The 25957-nt window shown below is 58.0% G+C and overlaps 1 protein-coding gene across 3 annotated transcripts in view; it reads left to right on the top strand.

Annotated features, from left to right (window-relative positions):
- SEMA6C (semaphorin 6C) overlaps positions 1 to 25666 on the top strand; it is a 91874-nt gene extending 66208 nt beyond the window's left edge. For 2 of the 3 annotated variants that reach the window (XM_054011409.1, XM_054011410.1), the window contains exons 15-20: positions 220 to 357; positions 4291 to 4368; positions 8092 to 8147; positions 9102 to 9152; positions 13160 to 13309; positions 23375 to 25666. In XM_054011409.1, the coding sequence (XP_053867384.1) occupies positions 220 to 357; positions 4291 to 4368; positions 8092 to 8147; positions 9102 to 9152; positions 13160 to 13309; positions 23375 to 24597 (1696 nt within the window). In that variant the 3' untranslated portion in view covers positions 24598 to 25666. The remainder of the gene's footprint in view (positions 1 to 219; positions 358 to 4290; positions 4369 to 8091; positions 8148 to 9101; positions 9153 to 13159; positions 13310 to 23374) is intronic. The other variant, XM_054011411.1, reaches the window with a different exon arrangement.
- Positions 25667 to 25957: the final 291 nt, after the last annotated feature.

Here is a 25957-nt window from a genome sequence, read left to right on the forward strand (position 1 = left end):
AGTCCGGACTCCTGGGTTCTATTCCCCTGTGCCACTGACTAGCTGCTTAGCCTGGGAGTCTTCACCCCGCCCCCTCTCCGTGCCTCAGTTTCCCCACCTGTCAAACAGGGAGAGTGCTTCTGCTGTCCCTGTGCTTTCGTAGGAGGAGGGGCTCAGGTCGGCACGGGGACTGGGGGCGTGGGCTTGGTTTTGACTCTGTCTCTCTGTGCTCGGCCCCAGGTGCAACGTGAAGAGGGAGGACAGGCGGATTGTGGGCCTGGAGCTGGACACAGCCCACCAGGCCCTGTACGTGGCCTTCTCCAGCTGCGTGCGCCGCGTGCCACTCAGCCGCTGCGACGCCTATGGGAGCTGCTGGAAGTGAGTGGGGAAGGGCCGTGGGGTGGGCGGGGGCCTGCTGCCCCCCGGGCTTGGAGGGACCCTTCCCAGCAGAGTCCCGAAGGTCCAGCAGGGCCCGGGGCTCCATTCACACAGTGCGCATGCTGGGGGGTGAGAGGGACGGGAACTGTGTGTGTGTGTCAGGTGGGGGAGTGTGTGTGTGTGCACGGTGTACAGCATGTGTATGTGTGTCGGGGGAAGTGTGTATCTGAGTGTCGGGGAAGCATGCACGTGTGTGTAGGGTGTGTGTGTTGGGGAAAGTCTGTGTGTGTGTGCAGGGCATGGGGAGTGTACAGCATGTGTATGTGTGTTGTTGGAAGTGTGCGTGTGTGTGTTGAGGGGAAGTGTGTGTGTGTAGGGTGTGGGGTGTACAGCATGTGTATGTGTGTCAAAGGGAAGTGTGTGCGTGTGCATGTGTGTGTGTGAGTAGGGTGTGTGTGTTGGGGAAGTCTGTGTGTGTGTGTGTGTGTGTGTAGGGTGGGAGTGTACAGCATGTGTGTGTGTGTCAAGAGGGTGGGAGTGTGTGTGTGTAGGGTGTTGGGGAAGTGTGTGTGTGTGTAGGGTGGGGGTGTACAGCATGTGTATGTGTGTCGAGAGGGTGTGCATGTTGGGGAAATCTGTGTGTGTGTGTGTGTAGGGTGGGGGGTGTACAGCATGTGTGTGTGTGTCGAGGGGGAGTGTGTGTGTGTGTGTGTGAGCGTAGGGTGTGTTTGCACCGTAAGCAGCCATTGGCTCCCCCAGTGCCCCTGCCTGGCCCGTGTCCCAGCCCCGACAGGTGTAGATGTCCGACCCGAGCCAGTTCCAAGAAACCCAGAGCCCCCTGCAATCTCTCACTGACCTTTATCTGGCAATTAAAACCACCTATAAAAAGCCCCCAGCGAAGCCCTGAGCAACCCCCCTCCGAGTCGTCAGGAGCGGGGATAACAAGCAGAACCGGGCTGGCATTAGAAGCATGGGGGCCTGTCCAGTGGTTGGAGCGGGGGAGGGGGAAGGGAGTCAGGACTCCTGGGTTCTATTCCCAGCTCTGGGAGGAGACTGGGGTCTAGTGGTAGGAGTGGGCGAGGGCGAAGGGAGCCAGGACTCCTGGGTCCCATTCCCAACTCTGCCAGTGATATGTGTGATCTCGCACAGGTCACTTCTGCTCTCTGAGCCTCATTTTCTACGTGGCTGAAAGTGGCCCCCGGCGGGGGGAGGGAGCTGGTGAGCTGGTGTCTCTGCAGCACGTGTTACCAGCTGCGTCCTCTCCACATGGGCTAGTCACTGCTGCTCGGTGCTCTAATCCTTAGCGCTTCTTAGCTGCCTAATCCCTGCGGCTCCCAGTACCATTCGCCTCATTGCACAGGGGTCACGCAGACGGTGGAGCCGGGCCCAGAACCTAGGAGTTCCCCGCTGCCTCGCATTTGTAGTTCCCCCGCCCGGTGCAGCCTGCCCGACCCAGCGGCACCCCTGGCCCTCTGGGCGGGAGGAGCTAAAGGAACACGCTGGACATCCTGGCCCTGCTCTCACGCTCGCGTGTCCCGGGATCAGTCCGTCACTGACACGGGCATCAAACCAAGGTCTGATCTGACACCCAGGGACGTCCCCCCACTGACTTCACTGGCCTTGGATCGGGCCATAAGTGAAGACAGAATCAGGCCCCAGAACACACCCGTGATCAATCTTGTCTGGTTTCCTGACAGGGTCCCATGCCAGCTGTTTTGAAGGCAGGTAACCACCCCCCACATGAGCATTAACTACTCCTGGGGGCAGAAGTGGGGGGTTCCTTCCTGGCCCTCAGAGGATGATCTGATTTTGCCCTGGAGCATGAGGTTGGCTAGCCCCGACCAGGCTGCTACCGTTCATATTACTGAAGCAGATGGCTGAAGAGATCTGTGAGCCGTTAGTGACTATCTTTGAGAACTCATGGAGGACGGGAGAGATCCCAGAGGACTGGAAAAGGGCGAACATAATAGCTAGCTGTAAAAAGGAGACTAAAGACAACCCAGGGAATTACAGACCAGTCAGCTTAACTGGGGTACCTGGCAAGATAATGGAGCAAATAATTAAGCAATCGAATTGCAAACACCTAGAACAGGGGTGGGCAACCTTTCAGAAGTGGTGTGCCGAGTCTTCATTTATTCACTCTCATTTAAGGTTTTGCGTGCCAGTCATACATTTTCTCTAAGTCTATAATATAGAACTAAACTAGGCCTGCTAAACACAGGGTTGTGAGTTCAATCCTTGAGAGGGCCACTTAGGGATCTGGGGCAAAAATCAGTACTTGGTCCTGCTAGTGAAGGCAGGGGGCTAGACTCGATGACCTTTCAAGGTCCCTTCCAGTTCTAGGAGATAGGGTATCTCCATTATTATTATTATTTAACATTAAATTAAAATGCAGAGCCCCCCCGGACCGGTGGCCAGGACCCGGGCAGCGTGAGAGCCACTGAAAGTCAGCTTGAAGAACAGGAGTACTTGTGGCACCTTAGAGACTAACAAATTTATTAGAGCATAAGCTTTCGTGGGCTACAACCCACTTCTTCGGATGCATATAGAGTGAAACATATATTGAGGAGATATACACACAAGCTGAAAGTCAGCTTGCGTGCCGCCTTCGACACGCGTGCCATAGATTGCCTACCCCTAACCTAGAAGAAAATAAGATGATAAATAACAGTCAACATGGATTTGTCAAGACAAACCAACCTAATACCCTTCACTGATAACAAGCCTTGTGGATGGGGGGAAGCGGTGGATGCGGTATATCTCAACCTCAGTCAGGCTTTCGATACTGTCTCACATGACCGTCTCGTAATTGAACTAGAGAAATATAGCTTAGAGATGACTCTACTCTAAGATGAGTGCACAACAGGCTGGAAAAGTGTACTCCGAGAGTAGTTATCAATGGGTCGCAGTCAAGTTGGAGGGACATATCGAGTGGGGTCCCACTGGGATCTCTCCTTTCTCTGGTTCTAGTCAATATCTTCATAACAGATGTGGATAATGGCACAGCGAGTACACTTATAAAGTCTGTGGACCGTGCCAAGCTGGGAGAGGTTGAAAGCGCTTTCGGGGACAGGATTAGAAATTCAAAATGATCTGGACAAAGTGGAGAAATGGTTTGAATTAAATAGGATGAAATTCAATAAGGACAAATGCAAAGTACTCCACTTCGGAAGGAACAATCAGTTGCACACATACAAAATGGGAAATGACTGCCTAGGAAGTAGGACTGCAGAAAGGGATCTGGGGGTTATAACGGATCACAAACTAAATATGAGTCAACAATATAACACTGTGGCAAAAAAAGCGAACATCATTCTGGGCTGTATTAGCAGGAGGGTTGTAAGCAAGACACGAGAAGTAATTCTTCCGCTCTACTCGGCGCTGATAAGGTCTCACCTGGAGTATTGTGTCCAGTTCTGGGCGCCACGCTTCAGGAAAGATGTGGACAAATTGGAGAAAGTCCAGAGGAGAGCGACAAAAATGATTAAAGGTCTAGAAAGCTTGACCTGCGAGGAAAGATTAGAAAAATTGGGTTTGTTTAGTCTGGAGAAGAGAAGACCGAGTCGGGGACATGATAACAGCCTTCAAGTCGGTAACAGGTTGTGATAAAGAGGAGGGTGATAAATTATTCTCCTTAGCCCCTGAGGATAGGATAAGAAGTAATGGGCTTAAATTGCAGCTAGGGAGATTTAGGTCAGCCATTAGGAAAAACTTCCTAACTTTAAGGATAGTTAAGCATTCAAACAAATTACTTAGGGTGGTTTCGGAATCTCGTCATTGGAGGTTTTTAAGAGCAGGTTGGACAAACCCTGTCAGGGATGGTCTAGATAATATTTAGTCCTGCCTCAGTGCAGGGGATTGGATCAGCTGACCTGTCAAGGTTCCATCCAGCCCTGCATTTCTGTGTCTGATCTGCTTCCCAATCCACCACAGGAGCTGCTTGGCCTCCCGCGATCCATACTGTGTCTGGCTCCGGCCGGGAGCGTGTGTGGCTTTTGGACAAGAAATCAGGTGAGTGGCTCTGGTTAGAGATTGGGAGGGGCGGAGGATTTCCCAGGGGTCTGCAGCCCCCGGTCAGTGTCTGCGCCCAGCACAAGGGATGGCTGTTGAAGTAAACCAGATACAGGTTTCAAATGTGCCCTGACACAACTCAGCTGGGGGATGGAAGAATTTACCGTATGTCCCTGACTAGCTGCCCTGCCCCGCCGACTGCACCACTCCCTGAGCCTGTTACACATTGCCCACCTGGTGTGTGCTCATTCGCACCAGTCAAATCAGGACAGTGGCCTTTCACCCCCACTTCAGGGCAGCAGAGTCCCGCTCAGATTCTCCTGTCCTCTCCCACTGCTCTGTGTCTGTCTCCTTCACACAGGGTCCCTCCTCTGCGTCTCCGGTCGGCGGGGTTGGCCTGTCTGCCACTGCCAACTCTCGGGCTCAGTTTGCGTCGCTCTTGCACCGTCTGAATCAGCTCCTATCCCACGGAGCTCGGCAGTACAGATTGCACGGATAGCTGTCCCCAAGCTGAGTCCCCAGGGTGACAGTGAGGAAAGCCCCTTCCCGTCAGCGGGGGTGTAACACACACACACACACACACAGCTGTGGCGAGTGTGATCCGGTTCTCACAGCTGGCGCGCGCCTGTTCCCTGATTGCACAGTCATTTTCCCCAGCGCACAGTGGGTGTGACAGGCTGCCGGTGCCATCTGATAGCACCCTGCTCTGTGTACCCGCCTGTGCTATCCATGCCTGGCTCTGGAGAACCAGGCCCGAGGCCCATGTGCTGGCAAAGATGGTTAGCAGAGCTCCCCTTCCCCAGCCCCACCCTCCTGGGAATGCTCAGTGGCTGGGTCCCCTTGGGAAGCGTAATGCACAAAGCTGCCTCGCTCCACCCCTCTGGGGGCAGTGGCGCCTTTCTCTGTGAGCTGGTGCAGTTGCCAGGCTGACCATTAGAGGGAGACAGAGTCGTAGGCGCTAAGCGGGCGTATTGCAGAAGCAATCTGAGTGCCGCCATGCCACGGCAGAGCTAGCCGTGTGCCCATCCGGGAGCATTGTGCATGTGTCCATGCAGTGACTTCCCTCGGGCCCTGCCCTGTGTCAGCCATTCCCTTCGATTCCCAGTTCCTCCATCACCCTGGCTGGCCAGGACCCAGTAGGCGTGTGCTCCAGAGCGCCCTCTGCTGGAGAAGACACCTGCGTGGGGACCATGAGAGAACCACAGGGCACGAAACCTGTAATTAGCCTCATTAGGGCCGCAGCACAAATAAACCGGCTCCTAGGCTGTATGGAGCTCGGCGGCAGTACAGCCGTGCCTCCCAGCTGCATCTGATTAGGAACTTGTGCTGGGGAACAGCTGCCCGGGGAATATTGGGCTCTGGGTTCGGTTATGCCTGGGAACATGCACAGAGACGGAGACGCAGTGGCACTAGCCAGAGGGCTCCCCAGCATGCCGCCTTCTGAAGCTGCAGAACAGGGCGCCTAGCGGGGGAGGCACGAAAGGCTTCGTCCCTGAGAGAGCTCGGGACAAACCCCTGCTCCCCGGCTACACAGGCAGCTGGGCTCAGCCACGTCAGCTCCTGCGGCCCCCGGACTCCTGGGTCCTCGGCCTGCCTTGGGAGACCCGCCAGATCTGGGTGTTAGAAAGGAACCCTTGAAACCCAGCCCATGCGGGGCCGGGAGGAGAGGAGGAAGGGGGAGCTGGTAGGAACGTATTTTATGAACTGAAATTTCACGGAAGCTGAAATGTTTTGAGATAGGCTGCGACGAAGCGGTTTTTGGAGCAGGGGGAGAGGCGTGTTCTGTGGCCTGGAGCAGCGTGCTCCGGGTCAAAAAATTCAGCTTTGACCCAGGCAGAGCAGGGACTCCCCCGGCCCCGGCCATTGGCCTCACATCCTTGGACATTTTAACTCCTCTCTTTGGCAAAAACAGTCAGAGAGGCTTGGCTTCCATCCCAGGCAGAAGGACAATACATTTCTGCGCCTCGAAAGGGGATTGTCTGGTCGGCTCTGGAAAGGGTCCGAGCGGTTTGATAGTGGGGGAAGGACAGAAATCAAGGTTGTGGGTTTGTCAGTTCCTGGGATCATACTGCGCAATGGGTGTTAGATGGTTTATGGTGAAATGCTTCCATGTCGACATCGGCGGTGCTCCCATCCTTGTCGTTAATCCGCCTCCCCGAGAAGCAGTAGCTAAGTCGGAGGGAGAATTCTTCCATGGGTCTAGGAAAGTCTGAACCACATCGGTCACACCCCTGAGCGGTCCCATAGTTGGGTCGACCTAGTGTAAACCAGATGTTGTGACTGTGTACCAGGTAGCTATGCCATGCTCTCAGATCAGGTCCATCCGCCTTCGGTCGTCTGGTCAGGGGCCACCTGGATCCCACCCCTCATTGTGTCCCTGTCTTATGTACACTCCCTCCCTCTTGCAGAGGGGTCAGAGAAGAGCCACGAGATTGAGGATTGGAAAACCTTATAGTGAGAGACTTAAGGAGCTCAATCTGTTTAGCTTAACAAAGAGCAGATTGAGGGGTGACTTGATCACAGTCTAGCGGTACCTAGAGGAGAACAGAAATTTGATAATAGAGGGCTCTTCCATCCAACACGACCTGACAGCTGGGAGGTCAAGCTAAATACATTAACAGCGAGGGTTATTAACCATTGGCCCTGCTAATGACCTAGCGGCGCCAGGAACTCTCCTTCGCTGGACCTTTTCAGATCAAGACCAGCTGCTTTTCTAAAAGACCTGCTTGCGTTCAACTCGGACTAGGAATTAATTCAGGGAAGTCCTATGGCTGGCGGACAGCCAGGAGGTCAAACTAGATGATGAGGGTGAAGCTTTCTGAGCTGAACATCTCTCAGTGTGGGTCACGCCCCATCTCACCTGTTCTGTAAGCCCCAAAAGAGATAGGTCTAGGCAAGCGTCCCTATCTCACCGATGGGGAAACTGAGGCATGAGAGCCTGGAATGAATGGAGAGACTCGAACGCAGGAGTCTTGATTCCAAGTTCCCTTTTCTCTAACAACTGGGCACCACTCCCCTTCCCAAACCAGGAGCAGAACCCAGGCGTCCTGACGCCAAGTCCCCCCGCTCTAACCACTACATCACACTTCCGTGGAGACACTGTCTGTTCCATATGGAGTGTTTTATGACCCCACTAGCCCATTGCAGCCACAGGCTGGATGTTGTTTGCGAAGTGGAAACCTTAATGCTGGGGGGGGGGAGTGTGGACCTGGGAGCAGCCCAGCTCTGCCATGTGGTGACCCTGCATCCAGAAGGGTTGGGGGCGGGGGTGATAGTGTGAACGAGAGCAGTGTGGGGGGGTCCTTTTATTGAGCCTCATTTGCTTCCGAGCCCAGGTTGTAGGGGGCAGGGTGGAAGAGCCCTCTCCTAACCGCCGTCACCTGAATTCCAGATCTCCTGGTTTCTTCACTCTAGCTCCTTCCTGATGGCCTTCCCTGCTTTCCCCCCGACTCCCTCCTACCTTTGCCACGCGTCTAAGACCCTAAACATCCATGCGGTAAATTGCATCTGACATCAAACCAACTAACCAGCCAAGGGAAGACATTACGTCAGGCTCCTCCGAGCAGAGCGACGGCTGGGGTTCGGGGGGGCTGCTTCGGGGGAGGGGGTCCCGTGCCTCTAGGTTTATCTCTGTATCATTTTCTTGGAGCCCCGATTAACGAGCAGAGGGTCTAATCGAGGCGACAGGCTCCTTCACCGCGGTCTCCCTTGGTTTCCTTCCAGGGCCGGATTCGAACAAGATGTTGAGAACGCAGCCAAGCAGCCGGGGAGCTGTCAAGGTAAGTGGGGCCAGGGCCACCTCCCCCCAGCAGCGGCAGCTGCAGGGGCAGGAAGTGCTGGGGGTCTCCGCGGAGGAGAAACGGGATGAGTCAGCATCCCGGGCTGCCCATAAAACAGCCCTGGCCAAGCAGAACAAAAGTGGCCGTGTGCCCCCGGAGGCCCGGCTCTGACAGCCTGGCGGCGGGCGAATAGCTGTTGCGTGGGAGCGTGAACTTCATCTGAGGAAAGAGGAGGAGGCAGCAGCCATCATGGTTTCTTCATCATTGAGCCTCTTTAAATTGCGAAAAGGAAAAATTCCCATCCGGTTTGCAGCCCCCTGTCATATCGCAGGTGTGGGGCCGGCGGGGGGCCGGGTTCTGCCTGTTGTGGAGAGATGCAAAATTTGGAGCTGGATTCTAGGGGGAAAATCCTCGTGTTTCCATCCGGGGGGACTGGAGAGATCCGGGAGGCAAGGAAGGGGGTATGGGGCCTTTCGCTGCTAGGAGGCTAGTACCGAGCTGGGCCCAGGCCAGGGCACTGGCTGGATAAGGGGAGCTAGGAATGGGCTTTGGGGACTTGCCTTTCTAGGGTGCTGGTAGCGTGGGGCCTGTCACCTCCTGGACTCTGGTTTCCACCTGGTGGCAACCCAGAGCTGTGACCATGGGGGCAGTTCTTGCTAAAAGCCCCATGAACTGAACCCACAAGGGCCCCAGTTTGCAAACCGAGCTCCAGGCCTCCCAGGCTGGGAATGCTGGGACCCACCCAGACCCTTAGCAGCGTCACTCAGATGCAGGAAGCAGGTGGACCAGGTGCTGGCCTGGTTGGATGAATCCCTGAACCCCCCCCCTCCCCTGCCCTGTAGTTTCCCACCCTGACATTCCCCCCAGCTCTGCTGCAGTCTCCCCATTCCTGCCCCCTCTCCCCACTTGGTTCATTGTTGATATCTAGCTCCCTCTCTCTTCTCCTTTCCGTAGACGCCGTGACCTCCACGGGGAATCACAACAGTGCCAGTGACTCATCGTATGGTCAGTGAACCCCTCCCTCACTTTCACCCTCCCGCCAACCCTGCTGCCCCCCAGATCCCTCACCCCCAACCCTCTGTGACGTCTCCCCCCAAAGCCTCGGGAGGGACGGGCCCTACATGGTTTACTACTCATCGCGGTTCTGCTCTCATCCCCCACCCCGAGGCCGGGGAGAGTTTGAGGGTGCGTTACAACACAGAGGGCTTGTCCCAGTTCCACTGAGACCCCAACATCGGGACGTCCCATGAGCACACCATGCTGGGACGCCGTATTGAGACAGCCTATGGGGACAGGACAGTGAGACAGCCCATGTTGGGATGCCCCATGAGGACTCTATATTGGGATGTCATGTTGGGGCATCTCATGGGGATAACCTTTGGCAACGCCATGTTGGGGAACCTCAGGGGGATACCATGTTGGGACATTACACTGGGACATCTCATGGGGACGTCATATTGGGACCCCATGTTGGGACACCTCATGGGGATGCCATGTTGGAACACCTCAGCAGGAGGCCATGTTGTGAGACCTCATGGGGATGCCACATTGGACCACCTCATGGGGACGCCATGTTGGGATGCCCCTTGGTGACGCCATGTTGGATTATTCCATGAGGGTGCCATGTTGGGAATCCCCTGACCCCACAGAGTATTAGCATTGTGCCACTGGCCAGGACCCCCCTGTCTGCAGTACCACCATTGCTTCCTGTTGGGTAAGGGTAACACCCTCCACGAATCCCCCTCACCATCCTATTGGGACAGCGATAAGCTCCCTCAGGGCCAGGCCGGGTGTCTCCTGCTCTGGGAGTCTGGGTCTGCTGAAGCCTGGTGTCCAAAGATGGCTCCCACCAGGCCCGACCACGCCCAGACAAAATGCTCACCAGCCAGTGAGGCTTGGCAAGGTGGCAAAATGGAGAGAGGGCAGAGGGTGCCCTCCATGGGTGCCAGGAGTTGCGTTGCTAGTCTGTCACCATCCACATCGACACTAACCGGGTCCCCTAGCCGCCATTGCTAAACCCGTCACCTCTCATCACCCCACCCGCCATCTCTGCTCATCATCACTCAGAATGTCCCGCAGCCCTCTCCTCCAGGGCAGGGACGGAGCCACTGATTCCCAGAGCTCTGGAGAGAGGTTGGGAACCCAATGGCTCCCTCACCGGCCGTGCTGCACAGCTCGAGTCAGGCCCCGCCATGACGGCTCTCACCCCTAAGGTCGTGCTGTGAATACAGCAGGCCAGATCCTGGTTCTGTGGGCAGCAGCAGAATTCCTCGTAGCCCCCAGGCAGCCAGGACCCGACCTGTCCTCCCCAAGGGCGAGGTCTGGAGGAGAAAGCAGGGCCAGACGGCTGCGTGCGTGGTCACTGTTCGAAAGCAGCCGGGAAGGGGCAGCTGGGTTTATTGAAGAGAGGGGTTAGATTGCGGCGGGCGATGCCCCCTGGCATGGGGTGGGGGCTGAATCTGTCCTTTGGAGCGTCACAAAGAGCCGCGGCATGGGGCAGAGTGTGGGGTTGGTTTCTCTCTTTCTCATCTTCTCACCCCTCTGGACTGGGGCTGAGGACACAGGGACGGCCACGCGGCGCCGTAGCAAGTGAGGTGCTGGGCCCAGGCTCTGAGCGTAGGGCCCACGCTGGCTGCTCTGTACACGGAGCCGGGCACGGCATGTGCAGGTGCCCTGCAAGTTCCTCCTGGGCAGTGCTGGGCTTTCCCCCACCCCACCCACAGCTCTGCCGGTGCCCCTGAATCCCGACCCGCAGCCGCCTGCTAGCCCAGCCCTGGGCTCCCCTGACAGCTCTGCCGGTGCCCCTCAATCCCGACCCGCAGCCCCCTGCTAGCCCAGCCCTGGGCTCCCCCCACAGCTCTGCCAGTGCCCCTCAATCCCGACCCGCAGCCCCCTGCTAGCCCAGCCCTGGGCTCCCCACAGCTCTGCCAGTGCCCCTCAATCCCGACCCGCAGCCCCCTGCTAGCCCAGCCCTGGGCTCCCCCCACAGCTCTGCCGGTGCCCCTCAATCCCGACCTGCAGCCCCCTGCTAGCCCAGCCCTGGGCTCCCCCCACAGCTCTGCCGGTGCCCCTCAATCCCGACCCGCAGCCCCCTGCTAGCCCAGCCCTGGGCTCCCCCCACAGCTCTGCCGGTGCCCCTCAATCCCGACCCGCAGCCCCCTGCTAGCCCAGCCCTGGGCTCCCCTGACAGCTCTGCCGGTGCCCCTCAATCCCGACCTGCAGCCCCCTGCTAGCCCAGCCCTGGGCTCCCCACAGCTCTGCCAGTGCCCCTCAATCCCGACCCGCAGCCCCCTGCTAGCCCAGCCCTGGGCTCCCCACAGCTCTGCCAGTGCCCCTCAATCCCGACCCGCAGCCCCCTCCTATCCCAGCCCTGCCCCCTCCCCCAGCTCTGCCAGTGCCGATCAATCCCGACCCGCAGCCGCCTGCTAGCCCAGCCCTGGGCTCCCCCCACAGCTCTGCCGGTGCCCCTCAATCCCGACCCGCAGCCCCCTCCTATCCCAGCCCTGGGCTCCCCACAGCTCTGCCAGTGCCCCTCAATCCCGACCCGCAGCCCCCTGCTAGCCCAGCCCTGGGCTCCCCACAGCTCTGCCAGTGCCCCTCAATCCCGACCCGCAGCCCCCTGCTAGCCCAGCCCTGCCCCCTCCCCCAGCTCTGCCAGTGCCCCTCAATCCCGACCCGCAGCCCCCTCCTATCCCAGCCCTGCCCCCCCAGCTCTGCCGGTGCCCCTCAATCCCGACCCGCAGCCCCCTCCTATCCCAGCCCTGGGCTCCCCACAGCTCTGCCGGTGCCCCTCAATCCCGACCCGCAGCCCCCTCCTATCCCAGCCCTGGGCTCCCCACAGCTCTGCCAGTGCCCCTCAATCCCGACCCGCAGCCCCCTGCTAGCCCAGCCCTGGGCTCCCACCACAGCTCTGCTGGTGCCCCTCAATCCCGACCCGCAGCCCCCTCCTATCCCAGCCCTGCCCCCTCCCCCAGCTCTGCCAGTGCCCCTCAATCCCGACCCGCAGCCGCCTGCTAGCCCAGCCCTGGGCTCCCCTGACAGCTCTGCCGGTGCCCCTCAATCCCGACCCGCAGCCCCCTGCTAGCCCAGCCCTGGGCTCCCCACAGCTCTGCCAGTGCCCCTCAATCCCGACCCGCAGCCCCCTGCTAGCCCAGCCCTGGGCTCCCCACAGCTCTGCCAGTGCCCCTCAATCCCGACCCGCAGCCCCCTGCTAGCCCAGCCCTGGGCTCCCCACAGCTCTGCCAGTGCCCCTCAATCCCGACCCGCAGCCCCCTGCTAGCTCAGCCCTGGGCTCCCCACAGCTCTGCCAGTGCCCTCAATCCCGACCCGCAGCCCCCTCCTATCCCAGCCCTGCCCCCTCCCCCAGCTCTGCCAGTGCCCCTCAATCCCGACCCGCAGCCCCCTGCTAGCCCAGCCCTGGGCTCCCCACAGCTCTGCCAGTGCCCCTCAATCCCGACCCGCAGCCCCCTGCTAGCCCAGCCCTGGGCTCCCCACAGCTCTGCCAGTGCCCCTCAATCCCGACCCGCAGCCCCCTGCTAGCCCAGCCCTGGGCTCTCTGCACCTAGGCCCACCCTACAGTGATCAATGGGGCCAGGACTGAATGGAGCCCAGCGAGTGAGCTCCTCCTTCCCGCTCCCTCAAGGGGGGTCTCTCCAGGGCAGGGCCCAGGCCCATGGGCAGGGGGGCAGGGAAGCTGTCCCTGCGTATGCTCTGTGCAGAGCCAGCGTTGATCTGTAGGACTCCTGTTGCAGCCACCAGTGGGATGGATCCAGGAGGGGGTATTTTACCACCCAGCAGGGGGTGCTGGGCTACCTGGTTTGCCGCTGGCCTCTGGCCCCTTGTGCCGGCACTGGGAGTCACTGGTGATAACGCAGTAGGTGGAGGGGGGTGATCCAGCCCTCCAGCAGGTTGGAGGGGGCCCCGTACCCGGATCCCGCAAGGGTGCAGACTCATGCTGCCATCACCAGCCTGCTGCGTCCCCCTGACGTTTTTCTTTGTCGCCGGTAACGCAGGGCAAGTCCGACCCGCGGGTCCCACCGCCAGTGCCGCGCCCTTCCCGGCGCCCACGGGCCGTACCCAGGCGGGCACGGCCCGAGACGCCCGGCCCGCCCCTGGCGCCGGGGACCCACGCTCCACCTTACGCGTGGCTGTAAACACTCAGGGTAAGAGGGGATGTGCCCGCGCGGAGCTGCACGACGGGCTGTCGCCAGCACCATTAACTCAAGCCCCGGGGCTGTGACGGTTGCGGTTCCCCAGAGCGAGGATTAACCCGCGGGAGCATGGCACCTGTTTGCAAGCGGAGAATAATCAGCTCTTTCCCGTTTAGTGGTGTTCGGTGGGGGGGGGGGCAGTGCATAACCCCTGGTGTGCAAGGAGAGGGACAGGATCGGGGGTCAGGGTATGAGAGCGGTGTGGGGCTGGACTCAGGGCCCATCTAGCCCTGTGTCCCGTCACTGGATGCTTCAGGAGGGGCGGTGAACGCCACCACAGGCGGGGATGCTGCTGGACCGGGGCGAGGATTAGGTGACGCAGCAGGTTTTTCATCAGAAACTGAAACTTTTTGCAAGTTTGCGCGGGACGTTCTCTGGGCCAGGCTGGGATTTCACTTGCTGGGGGAGAGAAATACCTAGAGTGAGCGAGCCTCCCGCCCCAGAGGAGCCAATCGCCCGGTGCTCACCGCTGTCACCTGGCACGGGGCGATCCCTGCTCTGAACCTAGGACTCCTGCATCCCAGGCGACAGCCCCAATTCCTGGGCTGCTGGCTGTTCTGGGGAGGGGCGGGGCCGCTCTCGCTGGCTGGGTTTTCGTGAAGAATGGCAAAAGGGCGCGGGGTTAGCCCCAGGCCACACGGGTCGTTCTGAAATCCTGAATATCCCGGCTATAGTGCTCTGTGTGTGAGAAAGAGAGAGAGCTGTGTGAACCGGGGGGGGGGGGGGGGGGGGGAATGGGGTGCACAGGGTGTTGTGTGTGTGAGGTACGTGCACAGGGTGCTCTGTGTGTGTGTGAGGCATGTGCACACAGGGTGCTCTGTGTGTGTGTGTGAGGTGTGTGCACAGGGTACTGTGGGGGGCGTTTGCACAGGGTGCTGTGTGTGTGAGATGTGTGCACAGAGTGCTGTGGGGGGACGTGTGCACAGGGTGCTCTGTGAGTATGTGAGGCGTGTGCACAGGGTGCTGTGTGTGTGTGAGGTGTGTGCACAGGTTGCTGTGGGGGGCATTTGCACAGGGTGCTGTGTGTGTGTGTGTTTGTGTGTGTGTGTGAGGTGTGTGCACGGTGCTGTGGGGGGACATGTGCACAGGGTGCTCTGTGTGTGTGTGTGTGAGGTGTGTGCACAGAGTGCTGTGTGGGGGCATTTGCACAGGGTGTTGTGTGTTTGTGTGTGTGTGAGGCGTGTGCACCGGGTGGTGTGTGTGTGTGTGTGTGTGTGTGTGTGCGAGGCGTGTGCACAGGGTACTGTGGGGGGACGTGTGCACAGGGTGCTCTGTGTGTGTGTGAGGTGTGTGCACCAGATGCGCTCTGTGTGTGTGAGGGATGTGCACAGGGTGCTGTGTGTGTGTGTGTGTGCACAGGGTGCTGTGGGGGGCATGTGCACAGGGTGCTCTGTGTGTGTGTGTGAGGTGTGTGCACAGGGTGCTCTGTGTGTGTGAGGCGTGTGCACAGGGTGCTGTGGGGGGCGTTTGCACAGGATGCTGTGTGTGTGTGAGGCGTGTGCATAGAGTGCTGTGTGTGTGTGTTTGTGTTTGTGTGTGTGTGTGAGGCGTGTGCACAGGGTGCTGTGGGGAGCGTTTGCACAGGGTGCTGTGTGTGTGTGAGGCGTGTGCACAGAGTGCTGTGTGTGTGTGTGTGCACAGAGTGCTTTGTGTGTGTGTGAGGCGTATGCACGGGGTGCTGTGTGTGTGAGGCATGTGCATAGGGTGCTCTGTGTGTGTGTGAGGCGTGTGCACAGGGCACTGTGTGTATGTGTGTGTGTGTGTGTGTGTGTCGGTGGGAGGTGTGCACCCGTGTGGTGAGCGGTGCGTACATGTGTGTGTCATGGAGCGGCTCATCCTTAGCTCGTCTCCCCTCGATCCCCCAGGCCATACACAGCAGAGCCAGTGTCTTGATGGGGAAACAGGCCCAAAGAGAGGCCGGGACTTGCCCAGGGTCCCAGAGGGAATCCGTAGCAGAGCCAGTCCCACCCCCTGTCCCCAGCACGAGTAGGACTCCTGGGTTCTGTTCCAGGTGCTGGGTGGGAGGTGATTAGAACCGGGATCTGCCCGGTGTCCATGCTGCAGTCAGTGGGACCATTGGCCCCGCTGCCCCAGTGTCCTGCCCTCTGCCCGCTGAACTCAGAGCGAGCGCTTGGCACTTGCTGCTGCTCCCTTAGTGCCAACAGGGAAGGAGCCATCTAACCTCAGAGCAGAACCCAGGAGTCCTGGCTCGAAGACGGTGGAACTCTGATGCCTTCCCCCACCTGAGGCTTGAGGTACGACAGGCTCCAGCGCTGTCAGTCCATCCCTTCTGCAGAACTCACATGCCGAAGAGAAGAAAATGAGCCCACCCCTTTGGAGAGGGAAGGCACGGATGCCTTTTGCCTGGGAGACAGCTGAAGGGCCAGAGCCGAAATGGCTTTTAAAAGCCAAGCTGATTGGGGCATTAGGACTAATGTCTGTTTAAAAAAACCAGCCAGACACACAACAAGCTATAAAACCAAAGCCAAGCAGCGAGACGGCGCTGCTCCTGGCAGGAGGGAAGGCGAGAAAATAACCGTCAAATTGCAGCGAGGGCTCGGAAGCAGGCTCTGGAGTGAGCGGAAATGGGTCGTGAAAAGCAGCCAGATTATCTCCCCCCCCCCCCACACTCCCACAGATGAAAGGCTTGTCTGGCCTTATCCAGTCAGCACTGGCACCAGGATGGGCAGGGGGAAGCCCACCGATTGCTGGCAGCTCCGAGCCCTGGGTAAAGGCTCCGACCCAGCGGGGTACTGGAGGATCAGAGGGGACGATTTCAGGGGAACCTCCCCCACCTCTCAGAAAAAATGACTCATTACCCGCCCCCCCTTCCCCGATATATACTGCCTGGAAAATCAGTGGTGGGGTTGTGAGCTAACGGTTAGCGCACGGGACTGGATGCAGGACTCCTGGGTTCTATTGGCTCTGGGAGGAGAGTCTTCGCTAGGGGTTAGAACCGATAAATGTAGTCACGAGTCCTGGCGTCTGTTCCCAGCTTGCAGGCAGGCAGTGGTCTCCAGTGGTTAGAGCAGAAGGGGCTCCTGGGTTCCAGTCTTGGTTCTGGGAGAGGAGTGTGGTCTAGTGGTTAGAGCAGGGGATGGGGAGCCAGGACGCCTGGATTCTCTTGCTGCCTGCTTGGCTGTATGAGAAAGTTATACCAGTATGAGATAAGATGAGTATTTAAACCACTAGAGAGACCCCGGAAGCCTGTATCTCTTTTAGGCTTGGCATCTATCACTTTGGACAGGGCTTATGCTAAGCCGGAAAAAAAGCCCCTCGTCCTGGGATAAAGCGTCCCCCCATCGGTTATAGCTAGCACGGTTTGAATTCACACCTGGGCTACATGTAAAATGCAGGTCGACATAGCTCAGGGGGGTGAAAAATCCACAGTCCTCTGCTCCGCGGCTGATTCCTACAGCAACCGGGAAACCCCGTCTGCCGCTGTAGGAAGCGTCCGCACTACGGGACTACAGCGCCATCGCTGGGCCGCGCTAGCATCCGTCGTGTGGACGAGCCCTGACACCAGGATAATGTACCCATGTGAACAAGCCCTGACTCAGGGTGTGGCCTGGCTTCTGCCGCCCTCTGCACCTTCGCTTCCCCGGCCATCAAGTGAGGGAAATGGGCCGAATCCGTCCCGGGTGTAAGCCATGGGCCGAGCGGAGAACTGACTGTGACCCTGGACGCCTCTCCCTCGCAGGGCGCCCGTGAGGCTGAATTCATGTGAGCAGGGGCTGGCAGGGCTGGAGCAGCGGGGTGAGCAGTTCTGCATGGGCACGGTGTCTGATCCCTTCTAAGTCAGCAGGGCGGGAGCCCTGAGAGGGGTGCCCCAGGGTATTGTCCCTGATGTGACCTTCTAACCAGGAGTCAGTCGAGGACCAGCTGTTGTCACTGCTCCCAGAGCCAGGCGAATAGAGCGGCTCCTGGGGAGCCTTTCCCAGCGTGGGGCCTGGGCCCGACTCAAGGGCCTTCTGCAGCAAGAGGAGGAGGGTGTTTGGTGCCATTCCAGGGCGACTGAGCAGAGCCCGGTGTTGTTAATAACCAAAACCTCTCAAAGCCTCTGAGAGTGACCTTACTGCTACAGCTCTCTTTACTTCAGCCCCCCTCTGACATGCAGCTGCCTCTGGGGTGGAACACAGCAGCTCTTTATATAGAGCTCATCCACTCACCACTAGCATGCAGCCACCTCTGGGGTGGAACACAGCAGCTCTTTATATAGGGCTCATCCACTCACTAACATGCACTCACCTCTGGGGTGGAACGCAGCAGCTGTTTATATAGGACCCATTCACTCACCACTAGCATGCAGCCACCTCTGGGGTGGAACGCAGCAGCTGTTTAACAGCCATGTAGACCAGACATTAGCCTGATGCCCAGACTGTAACGTCCAGTCTGAGACACCAGTTCCCCTCCACGTTCCCCTGCCCAGCCACGCAGCCTCAGTGGCTTCCCCCGTAAGCCGTGCCGGGACAGACTCCGCGGCACAGATGGGCGGCACCAGCTCTCCCGCGTGCGATCAAAGGGCCCTGCCCCGGGAAATAAATCAGAGCTGGAAATGGCAGGTCCCAGGGCAGACCGAGGTGCCCCATACCGCAGCCTCGGAAAGCCAAGCGTGCCTAAGGTAACCACAGTATTCCCCCCACCTGTCATGGAGTGCCCGGGCGATGCTCTGGAACTGCTCCCCACAAAGCCAGTCAGGACTTTGGGGAGCCTCCTCTCCCTCGGAGCAGACCGTCTTCAGGGCAAGAAGCTCACACCGCTTCACCTCCTGGGTCTCTCCTGGGAGCATTCAGCATATGCCCCTCCATGCGCTTCCCACAGCGAGTCCGCCCCGGCGGGGTCCTGGGGAAGCCAAAGGGTTCTGCACCCCCCACTTCGCAGTCAGACGTGACTCTCAGCCAGCCAGTAAAACAGAGGTTTATTAGATGACAGTAACGTGGTCTAAAACAGAGCTTGTAGGTCCAGCGAACGGGACCCCTCTGCCGGGTCCATTCTGGGGCCCAGCGAGGCAGACCCCCGTCTGCCCTCCCTTCCAGTCCCCAGCCAGCTCCAAACTCCAACCCCCTCCAGCCCCCCCTTCTCTGGGCTTTTTCTCTTTCCCAGGCCAGGAGGTCACCTGATCTTTTTGTCTCCAACACCTTCAGTTGGCACCTTTGCAGAGGAGGGGCCCAGGCCATCAGTTGCTAGGAGACAGAGTGTCGGGCATTTATGTACCCCAGCCCTTTGCTCTACAGCAACCATACACCCTTATCCCACCACCTAGATACTTAAAAAGAAGAACAGGAGTACTTGTGGCACCTTAGAGACTAACAAATTTATTAGAGCATAAGCTTTCGTGGACTACAGCCCACTTCTTCGGATGCATCTTCTTTTTGCGGATACAGACTAACACGGCTGCTACTCTGAAACCTAGATACTTAAGAACTGCATAGGGGAAACTGAGGAAAGCATTAAGAACAGTCCCACTTCGTCACCCCACCCCACCCCTATACCTCTCCCTGAGGCTGGACATGCCCATGGGGTCAGATTCTCAGCTGGGGTGAACGGGCGTCGCTCCATTGGAGTCAATAGGCCAGATCCTCAGGTTATGTAGCATGGTTGACTCCGATGGAGCGATGCCCATTTCCACCAGCTAAGGATCTGGCCCCTCGTGGCACGGGGAGACGAGCTCGGCTCCATACCGCTTGCTGCCAGCGGGCTGGGGAACACTCATAAAAAAGCATCTCGCGCTAGTAATTGCGCTCTCCCAGCTGCAGGGCTGAACTGAACAGCCAGAGGAGGGGTTCAGCCCCCAAGGGACTTTGAAAGCACGGATTCCCGTGAACTTTGGCTGAATAACAGATTGGTTGTGCACAGACGCGGATTTCCTGTGTCATTCGTCAAGCTCCCATTTTTAACAAAATGAAGAGGGTCCCCGCGTCCAGCAGTCCTGCCCCTTGCTCCCCACAGCGAACCGCAGCGGATTAAAGGGATCCGCTGTCTTTTCTTTAAAGGCCTCGCGTGGCTTGGCTTTTGTAAAGCGAGCAGCACCCAGCCGGGGCAGGAGGGAGGGCAGTGAAAGCAGTGGAGGGGGCTCTCATAAGCTGGGAGCTGCAGCTGTGGTAAGAGCGCTTAACGTGTGCGACCCAGCTCAGTTAACAACTGTGACCCCTTGTGTCTCCCCCTTTAAGCATAGGGCAAAGGATACAATAAAATCCCCTAAAATGAAAGGCATTGGAGCTGCAGGGTTCCTAGGTACCAGTGGGTTAAAAGTCAGTGGCGAAGGGGTTGTGGGGTGGATTGTGGACCGGTTCCAGCCTGTGATGTGGCGCTTTGGTGTTTTCCCAGCCAGGGAGCAAATTCCTGCTCGATGGAGCTAAAAAACAACCAAAAAAAAAAGAAGAAAGGAAAAGAAATCCAGTTCTCTTCCAGCCTTCTCCCCTTCCCCCTCTTCTGGGATTTTTAAGATTGATGCCTCAGCCCAGTGGAAAGGCTGATTTCAGCAGGGGCTGGGTTGGGGGTTTTAACTCCCAAAAGCTCGGGTGCAAAGAAGCTGTTTTGATGGCTTCGCTCTGGGGAGACTTTTGCCTTTGGCAGATGCCGGACTGACCCAGTTCCAGTCCCCCTTCCCTCCCGGCTGCCTGGATAAAAGATCTACAGATGTCCAACTCTCCCCGCCCGAGTAGAAAGAAATGGCCCGTTTCCATGGATACTTTATTACCCTTTTTTTTTTTTAATGGAAAAAATCGTTTTTTCCCTTGACTCTCAGGGTTTTGTACCCGGTCACAATAATCAGCCGCCTCCCGTCTCTTTCATTTCTCGCGCCGTACTTGAAAAAGTCAAGGCATGAATGGGAAGATGGTGCCTTTTTTCCTGACCCCTGTGGCTAACATAAAATGCCAATAGTCTGGCCGAGCTGTGGGAGACTACGCACATCCACATGACTTAGTGTCGCGATCCCCTCACGTTCATCTGAACCGTGCTGGAGCTTGGGAGGAGGAGTCAGGACCCCTGGGTTCTATTCGAGAGGTTGGGGACTGGCAGTCGGGACCCTGGAGTTCTGTTCATGGCACCAAGAGGAAGTGTTTCCTAGTTGTAAGAGCAAGGGAATAAAAGCCAGGACTCCTGGGTTCCTTTCCTGGCTTTGGGAGGACATGGGGCCTCATGGTTAGTGTGGAGGTCTGGAATCCAGGACTCCTGGGTTCCACTGGAGGGTATTGGGTCTGGAAAAGAGGATATTTTTAGGAGACCAAAACATGGATCATGGCCCTTTGTTCTCTTGGTCGACTGATCAGCTGTTGGGTGAGCGTGAGTACTCGGGGTAGGGGCCCCCGATCCTGTGTCATGCGCTAGCCCCTCCACATGGGCATCTTCCCCCAGCACCGCTGTTGCTGCTGCATGGAACGCGTTGCTTGCCGCTGTCCCCCGCACACGCTTTACTGCCACGGCCGGCTGACCCGCTCCCCCTGCAGCTTCAGTTCCCCAGTGGCACAAATGCTTCTCCTTTAATTACTAACTGCATGGAGTGTGATTCGTCCCTCGTGGCTGGGGAGGGCTGGGCAGGGCGCTGCTTCTGTGCCATCGGCCTGGCCTGCGCAGCGCCCTGGTGTCTTGTGCCGTTTCAGGACAGACCTGTGCTCATCACATGCCCTTTGGGATGACTGCAAAACAGCACAGCCCTGCCGCTGACCCCCATGGCCCCAGCTGGGTCCCTGGGCTCTGTTCCCCTCCTGCCTTCCCATGGGAATCTCCGGGGTGGGTCAGGACAGGGCTCCGGCCAACAGCAATCTCCTCTTGTCCAGTGGCTGGTACCAGCTGCATCAGAGGAAGCTGCCAGGATCCTGCAGTGATGGGAGAACCTGCCCCCAGGGAATGCTCCCTCCTGACCCCAGGAGGGGTGGCTGGATTATGCTCTGCAGCTTGAGGGTTTCTCCTGCCTCTGAGTCCTGAACCCTCCCTTCCCTACACCCATCATCCCAGCAGGACCCGCATGGATCTCTCCACAAGCTGCAGGGATGGGACGGGCCCAGTGGCTGCTCCACCAGTCAAATCCCCCAGGTCCCTCCCTGCTGCCCCACTCGCCATCTCCCTTTGCTACCCTGCACCCCCAGAAAGAGCTAAATCAGCAAAGACCCACAGGGGCCACACAGCTAGCCTGGGGCTCAGGGCAAGTTACACAAAGCGGCCCAAGCCAAAGGCCTTGGAAGCCAGTGGACAAACTATGGACAAACAATCCCCATATCCCCTCTATCTATCAATCTATCCCCATACACCCCCTTTATCTATCTATCTATCCCCACACACACCCTCTATCTATCTATCTATCTATCTATCTATCTATCTATCCCCATACACCCCATCTATCTATCCCCACACACCCCCTCTATCTATCTATCTATCCCATACACCCCATCTATCTATCTATCTATCCCCATACACCCCCTCTATCTATCTATCTATCTATCCCCATACACACCCTCTAACTAGCTAGCTAATCTCTTTTCTCTCTCTTTTTCTGTCCCCTAATCTCCTTGCCTCTTTTCTCTTATCTCCATGTCTTTCTTGGGGCCCAATGGTGACCCCCTCCTCAGTGCCCCTTATTGGCCTGATAGCCAGTGGGAGTGGGGTGGGGGAGGGTCCTTTCCCTCTCTCTCCGTGTCCATGTTTCCTGCTCTCTTTTTTCTCTAGTTTTCCATTCCTCTGTCTGCTCTTTAACTCTCTCTCTCTCTCTTTCTCTGCTGCCAGCTTTCACAATTAGCCATCAGGCAGCCTGATTGCTTTCCCTGCCACTCTGCGCTTTAGGCCACTCGTTGCTCTCCGCAGCCGCCTGCCTTCTGGCTGCCTTGGGCTCGGCTGCTCCATTCCCTGTTTGGAGCACGCAGCTTTGAAATTAATCAGCTCCCCCCGTACAGTGCCATTAGAATAATGCCTCAGCGGCTTGCAAAGGGGAAGAAAAGAATAAAGGAGCAGAAACAGCTGCAGCGGCCCGGCTAACAGGATGATTGAATTTCAAGGGATTTTCCCACAGGAAGCTGACACGTTGCCGTCCCTAACTGGGTAAACTGGTGAGGACCCATCACCCCAACCTCCAGCAGAAGCCACTTGGGTTCTTCGGGCCACCCCCGCTGCTGTTTTTCATCGTCTCTCGGCAGTATTTCTGCCCCCACCAGAGGCAGGGACTGTTCACCATCCCCCATGTTCCCCCAAGATTTCCATCCATATTGTTTGTGAGCACAAAGTTCAAAGCAACATCCAAGACGTGACTCAACAGCCAAAACTTTAGTCGAGCGCAAGGTTTTGGCGAATCCAGGGGGAACTGGGTGAAATTATCTGGCCTGTGGCCATATGGGAGGCCCACCTGCATGATCTAATGGTCCCTTCTGCTCTTAACACCTCTGAAACTGTGGCCTTCAGATGCTCATCTGAACCCACAGCCTGAATCTCCTCTTCATTCCATCACTGTGATTCTGTTGACTTTAAAGAAGTTGCTCCCAAATGAGGCCTTCAGGTGGCCTTCTTCGCTTGCCCATCGCTAGAAATAATAACCCACTCCCTCTCCCACCCCAGGCACTCTGGGAGTTTCGCACTAGCTCCAAAGAGCTGGCATAGCTTTCCATGCAGGACAGCAGCCACTGGACCAGATTTCACCCCTGGGCAAACTCAAAGGAGTTATTTCAGGCAGGAATCTTCCATGTTGCACCTTCATTGACTCCATGTTGGCCATCCAATTCCATTCCCCATCTCATGTCATTGCCCCTTTCTGCAGTCCCAGAGATTATTCAACAGGAGCACAAATTCGGGGATTTCCTTGGCTTGTCCCTATTTCATTCTGAACAGAAAACAAGAGAGAAAAGACGCCGTGAGCTAACGTCTCCGGACTCTCCAAAATGGGCCCCGACCTGGGAAGGGTATTTTACTCAGCTCCAGCCCACGAAAAGGACATTCCTGCCCCAGCCAATTCTTCTGAGACTCTTGAGGATGTTGATGGATTAACCTCCCGTCTAACTCTCTCTTTGTGTGTGTGTGTTGTGTTTCTAGGCGTGCGGCAGGAATCCGAAAGCGAAGACGGCTCCAAGAGCGTCCATTTCACCTTCCTCATCGGCTGCGTCTTTGTGTCATTCGTCCTCGGGGCCTTCTTTTCCGGTTTGTTCGTCTCCTGCTACTGTAGCCACGTGTTCCAGAAGACCAAGCACGTCAGCACGGACCCTGAGAACACGATCCAGCGCCCCCTGTCTCTGCGGAGCTTGGCTAAGATGAACGGGCTGCTGGACAACCCGTCCAAGGATGGGCTGACAGAAGCCTCCTCTCCGAAACTGTACACCACGCTGCTGCCCAGTGAGAAGGAGCCGCACAACGGAACGGCCAAGGCCGGCGTGAAGGAGCACCCGGAGCTGTCCGGTTTGCCCACGCCTGAGTCCACCCCGGAGCTGCCCATGAAGAACATGAAGGCCATCAGGAACCAATGGGAGAAGAACCAGAACTGCAACAACGCCAAGGAGTCGCAAGGCAAGGGCCACCTGTTCCCCGGCCCCGTCTCCGGCACCCAGGTCTTCCAGTTCCCCGGCGCCATGGTGCTGCCTAGCAACCTCCAGGGCTACGACCCGTCGCTGGCTGGCTACCCGGATGAAAAGAAGATCCCCAATGCGGAGCGGGTGCTAGTGCGCCACTCCCAGTGCTACCTGCCCAAAGGGGTGGAGGTGACGACGTTGGAGGAGCTGCTGAAACACCTCCACGAAGCTAGCGGCTCCCCGAAGAAGCTGCCGAGCCATCAGCCAGCCATCAGCCCCCACGCGGCCATGTCCTTCGCCAACAGGGTGCAGCCCAAGATCCCAGACACCGAGAGCGCCCCCTATTACAGCTCCTCCACCCTCCCCAGGGACAGCTTGCCCCGGAGGCTGGACGTTCCCCCCGACGTCACGCCGCAGTCCTGCCTGGAGAAGCAGCCGCCGCCCAGGCACCCGTCGCAGAGGCACTCGCTGTGCTCGGCGCAGAAGCTGATGAACCTAGCGGTGGGCGGGGGGCTTATCTCCCGGCAGCACAGCCTGAGCCAGGCAGTCCGGCAGCACCCGCCCCCCGCGCTCCTGACCCGCATGCACTCCACGGGCACCCAGGTACCCCTCGAAGAGCACGGCGTCTTCCAGAGCTCGCTGCCCAGGCCCGGCGGCATCAAGAGATCGGCCTCCATGAAGCCCGACGTGCCCCCCAAGCTGCTCTTCATGCCCTCGTCCCCCATCAAGCCGGCCGCCCAGTTCAAGTACTGACCCCGCCAGCATGAGCTGGAGGGGGTGGGGGGGCACTGCTTGCCGGCGCCCCCTGAGCCCCCATCCGCGGTTCCGGGTGGGGGAGGGGAGAACAATCGGCAGCGGCCGGGCGAAAGGTCCTGCCCTCTGCCCCCTGGATTTGTAGTTTTGCATCTAAAAGAGCCTTTTTTTTTTAACATGCATCCAGCACACGTCCCCTCCTAACGCCCGAGCTTCAAGACCATGGGGCGGGCGCAGAACATGTCCCCCAGACCTCCTGCCACCACATCCACCCCTCCCCCATAAAAAGCTGCGGGGGCCACGCTGTCAACCAGCCGCCTCCTTTCCCGCTCGGCCTGTTACGATCTGCGGGGAGGCAGGGCCCGAGGGAACGGAAGCCGGGCCAGCCCGCCACGCCGCAGCTGCATTTTGCTTCCAAACGACGCCAAGAACCAGCTGGGGCGGGAAGAAAAGGGGATCACGCCCCAGTTTCTGCCTCGTCCTGCCTCCCCCCCAGCCCCCGGTAACCCGCCGCTAATTGGTTTTATTTATTAGACGAAAGTAATTTAAACGCAAAGGCCCCGTTGTAGCATCGGCCCGTGCTGGAGCCAGAGGTTTGACACCCAGCGGCGTCACCGCGGCCAGGCAGATTTCAGAGTCCTCCGGGGCAGGAGAAAGCATCAGCCTGGCACAGCCCGTCGTGGGGCAAAAGTCAATTTTGGGGGGAAGATCAGAGCGCTCCCAACCCGGCCAGCAACTCGAGGGCTAGGAAGCCTCAGACAGATGGCCCTACGAGCCTTGTGGAATATATATAAATACTGTACATAGCTATGAATATATATATATATATTTCAAGGTAACTTCGCATACGAGAAGTCAAATTTATCCTACCGTGTAGGAGAGCGAACTGTGCACAAGCCAATGGTGCTGCAGCCATGTTCATGCGGCGTCGGGACAGACACAGCCCGCGTTGATGCCTGAATTATATAATCTCGTCATGCCCCAAATGTTGGGTCGTTTTTCGGGTGTGGGTGGACAGGGTCAATTACCCACAAATGAGCTTTGTACCAGAGCGTTCAAAAACAACAACAAAGGAGTGGCGCCGGCAGAGAGCTCCAGTGTTCAGGCTGAGTCTGATCATCAGGATAAGTGCTGGGGGAGGGGGGGAATTTTCCACTGGGGTACAGGTCTGATCCATCTCATTCCCCCCCCATTGGGGTATGGGTCTGATCCATCTCATTCCCCCCCATTGGGGTATGGGTCTGATCCATCTCACTCTTCCCCCCCCCATTGGGGTACAGGTCTGATCCATGTTATCCCCCCCCACTGGGGTATGGGTCTGATCCATCTCACTCTTCCCACACACCCACTGGGGTACGGG

Source organism: Malaclemys terrapin, chromosome 21, assembly GCF_027887155.1.
Source record: "Malaclemys terrapin pileata isolate rMalTer1 chromosome 21, rMalTer1.hap1, whole genome shotgun sequence".
NCBI lineage: Eukaryota > Metazoa > Chordata > Testudines > Emydidae > Malaclemys > Malaclemys terrapin.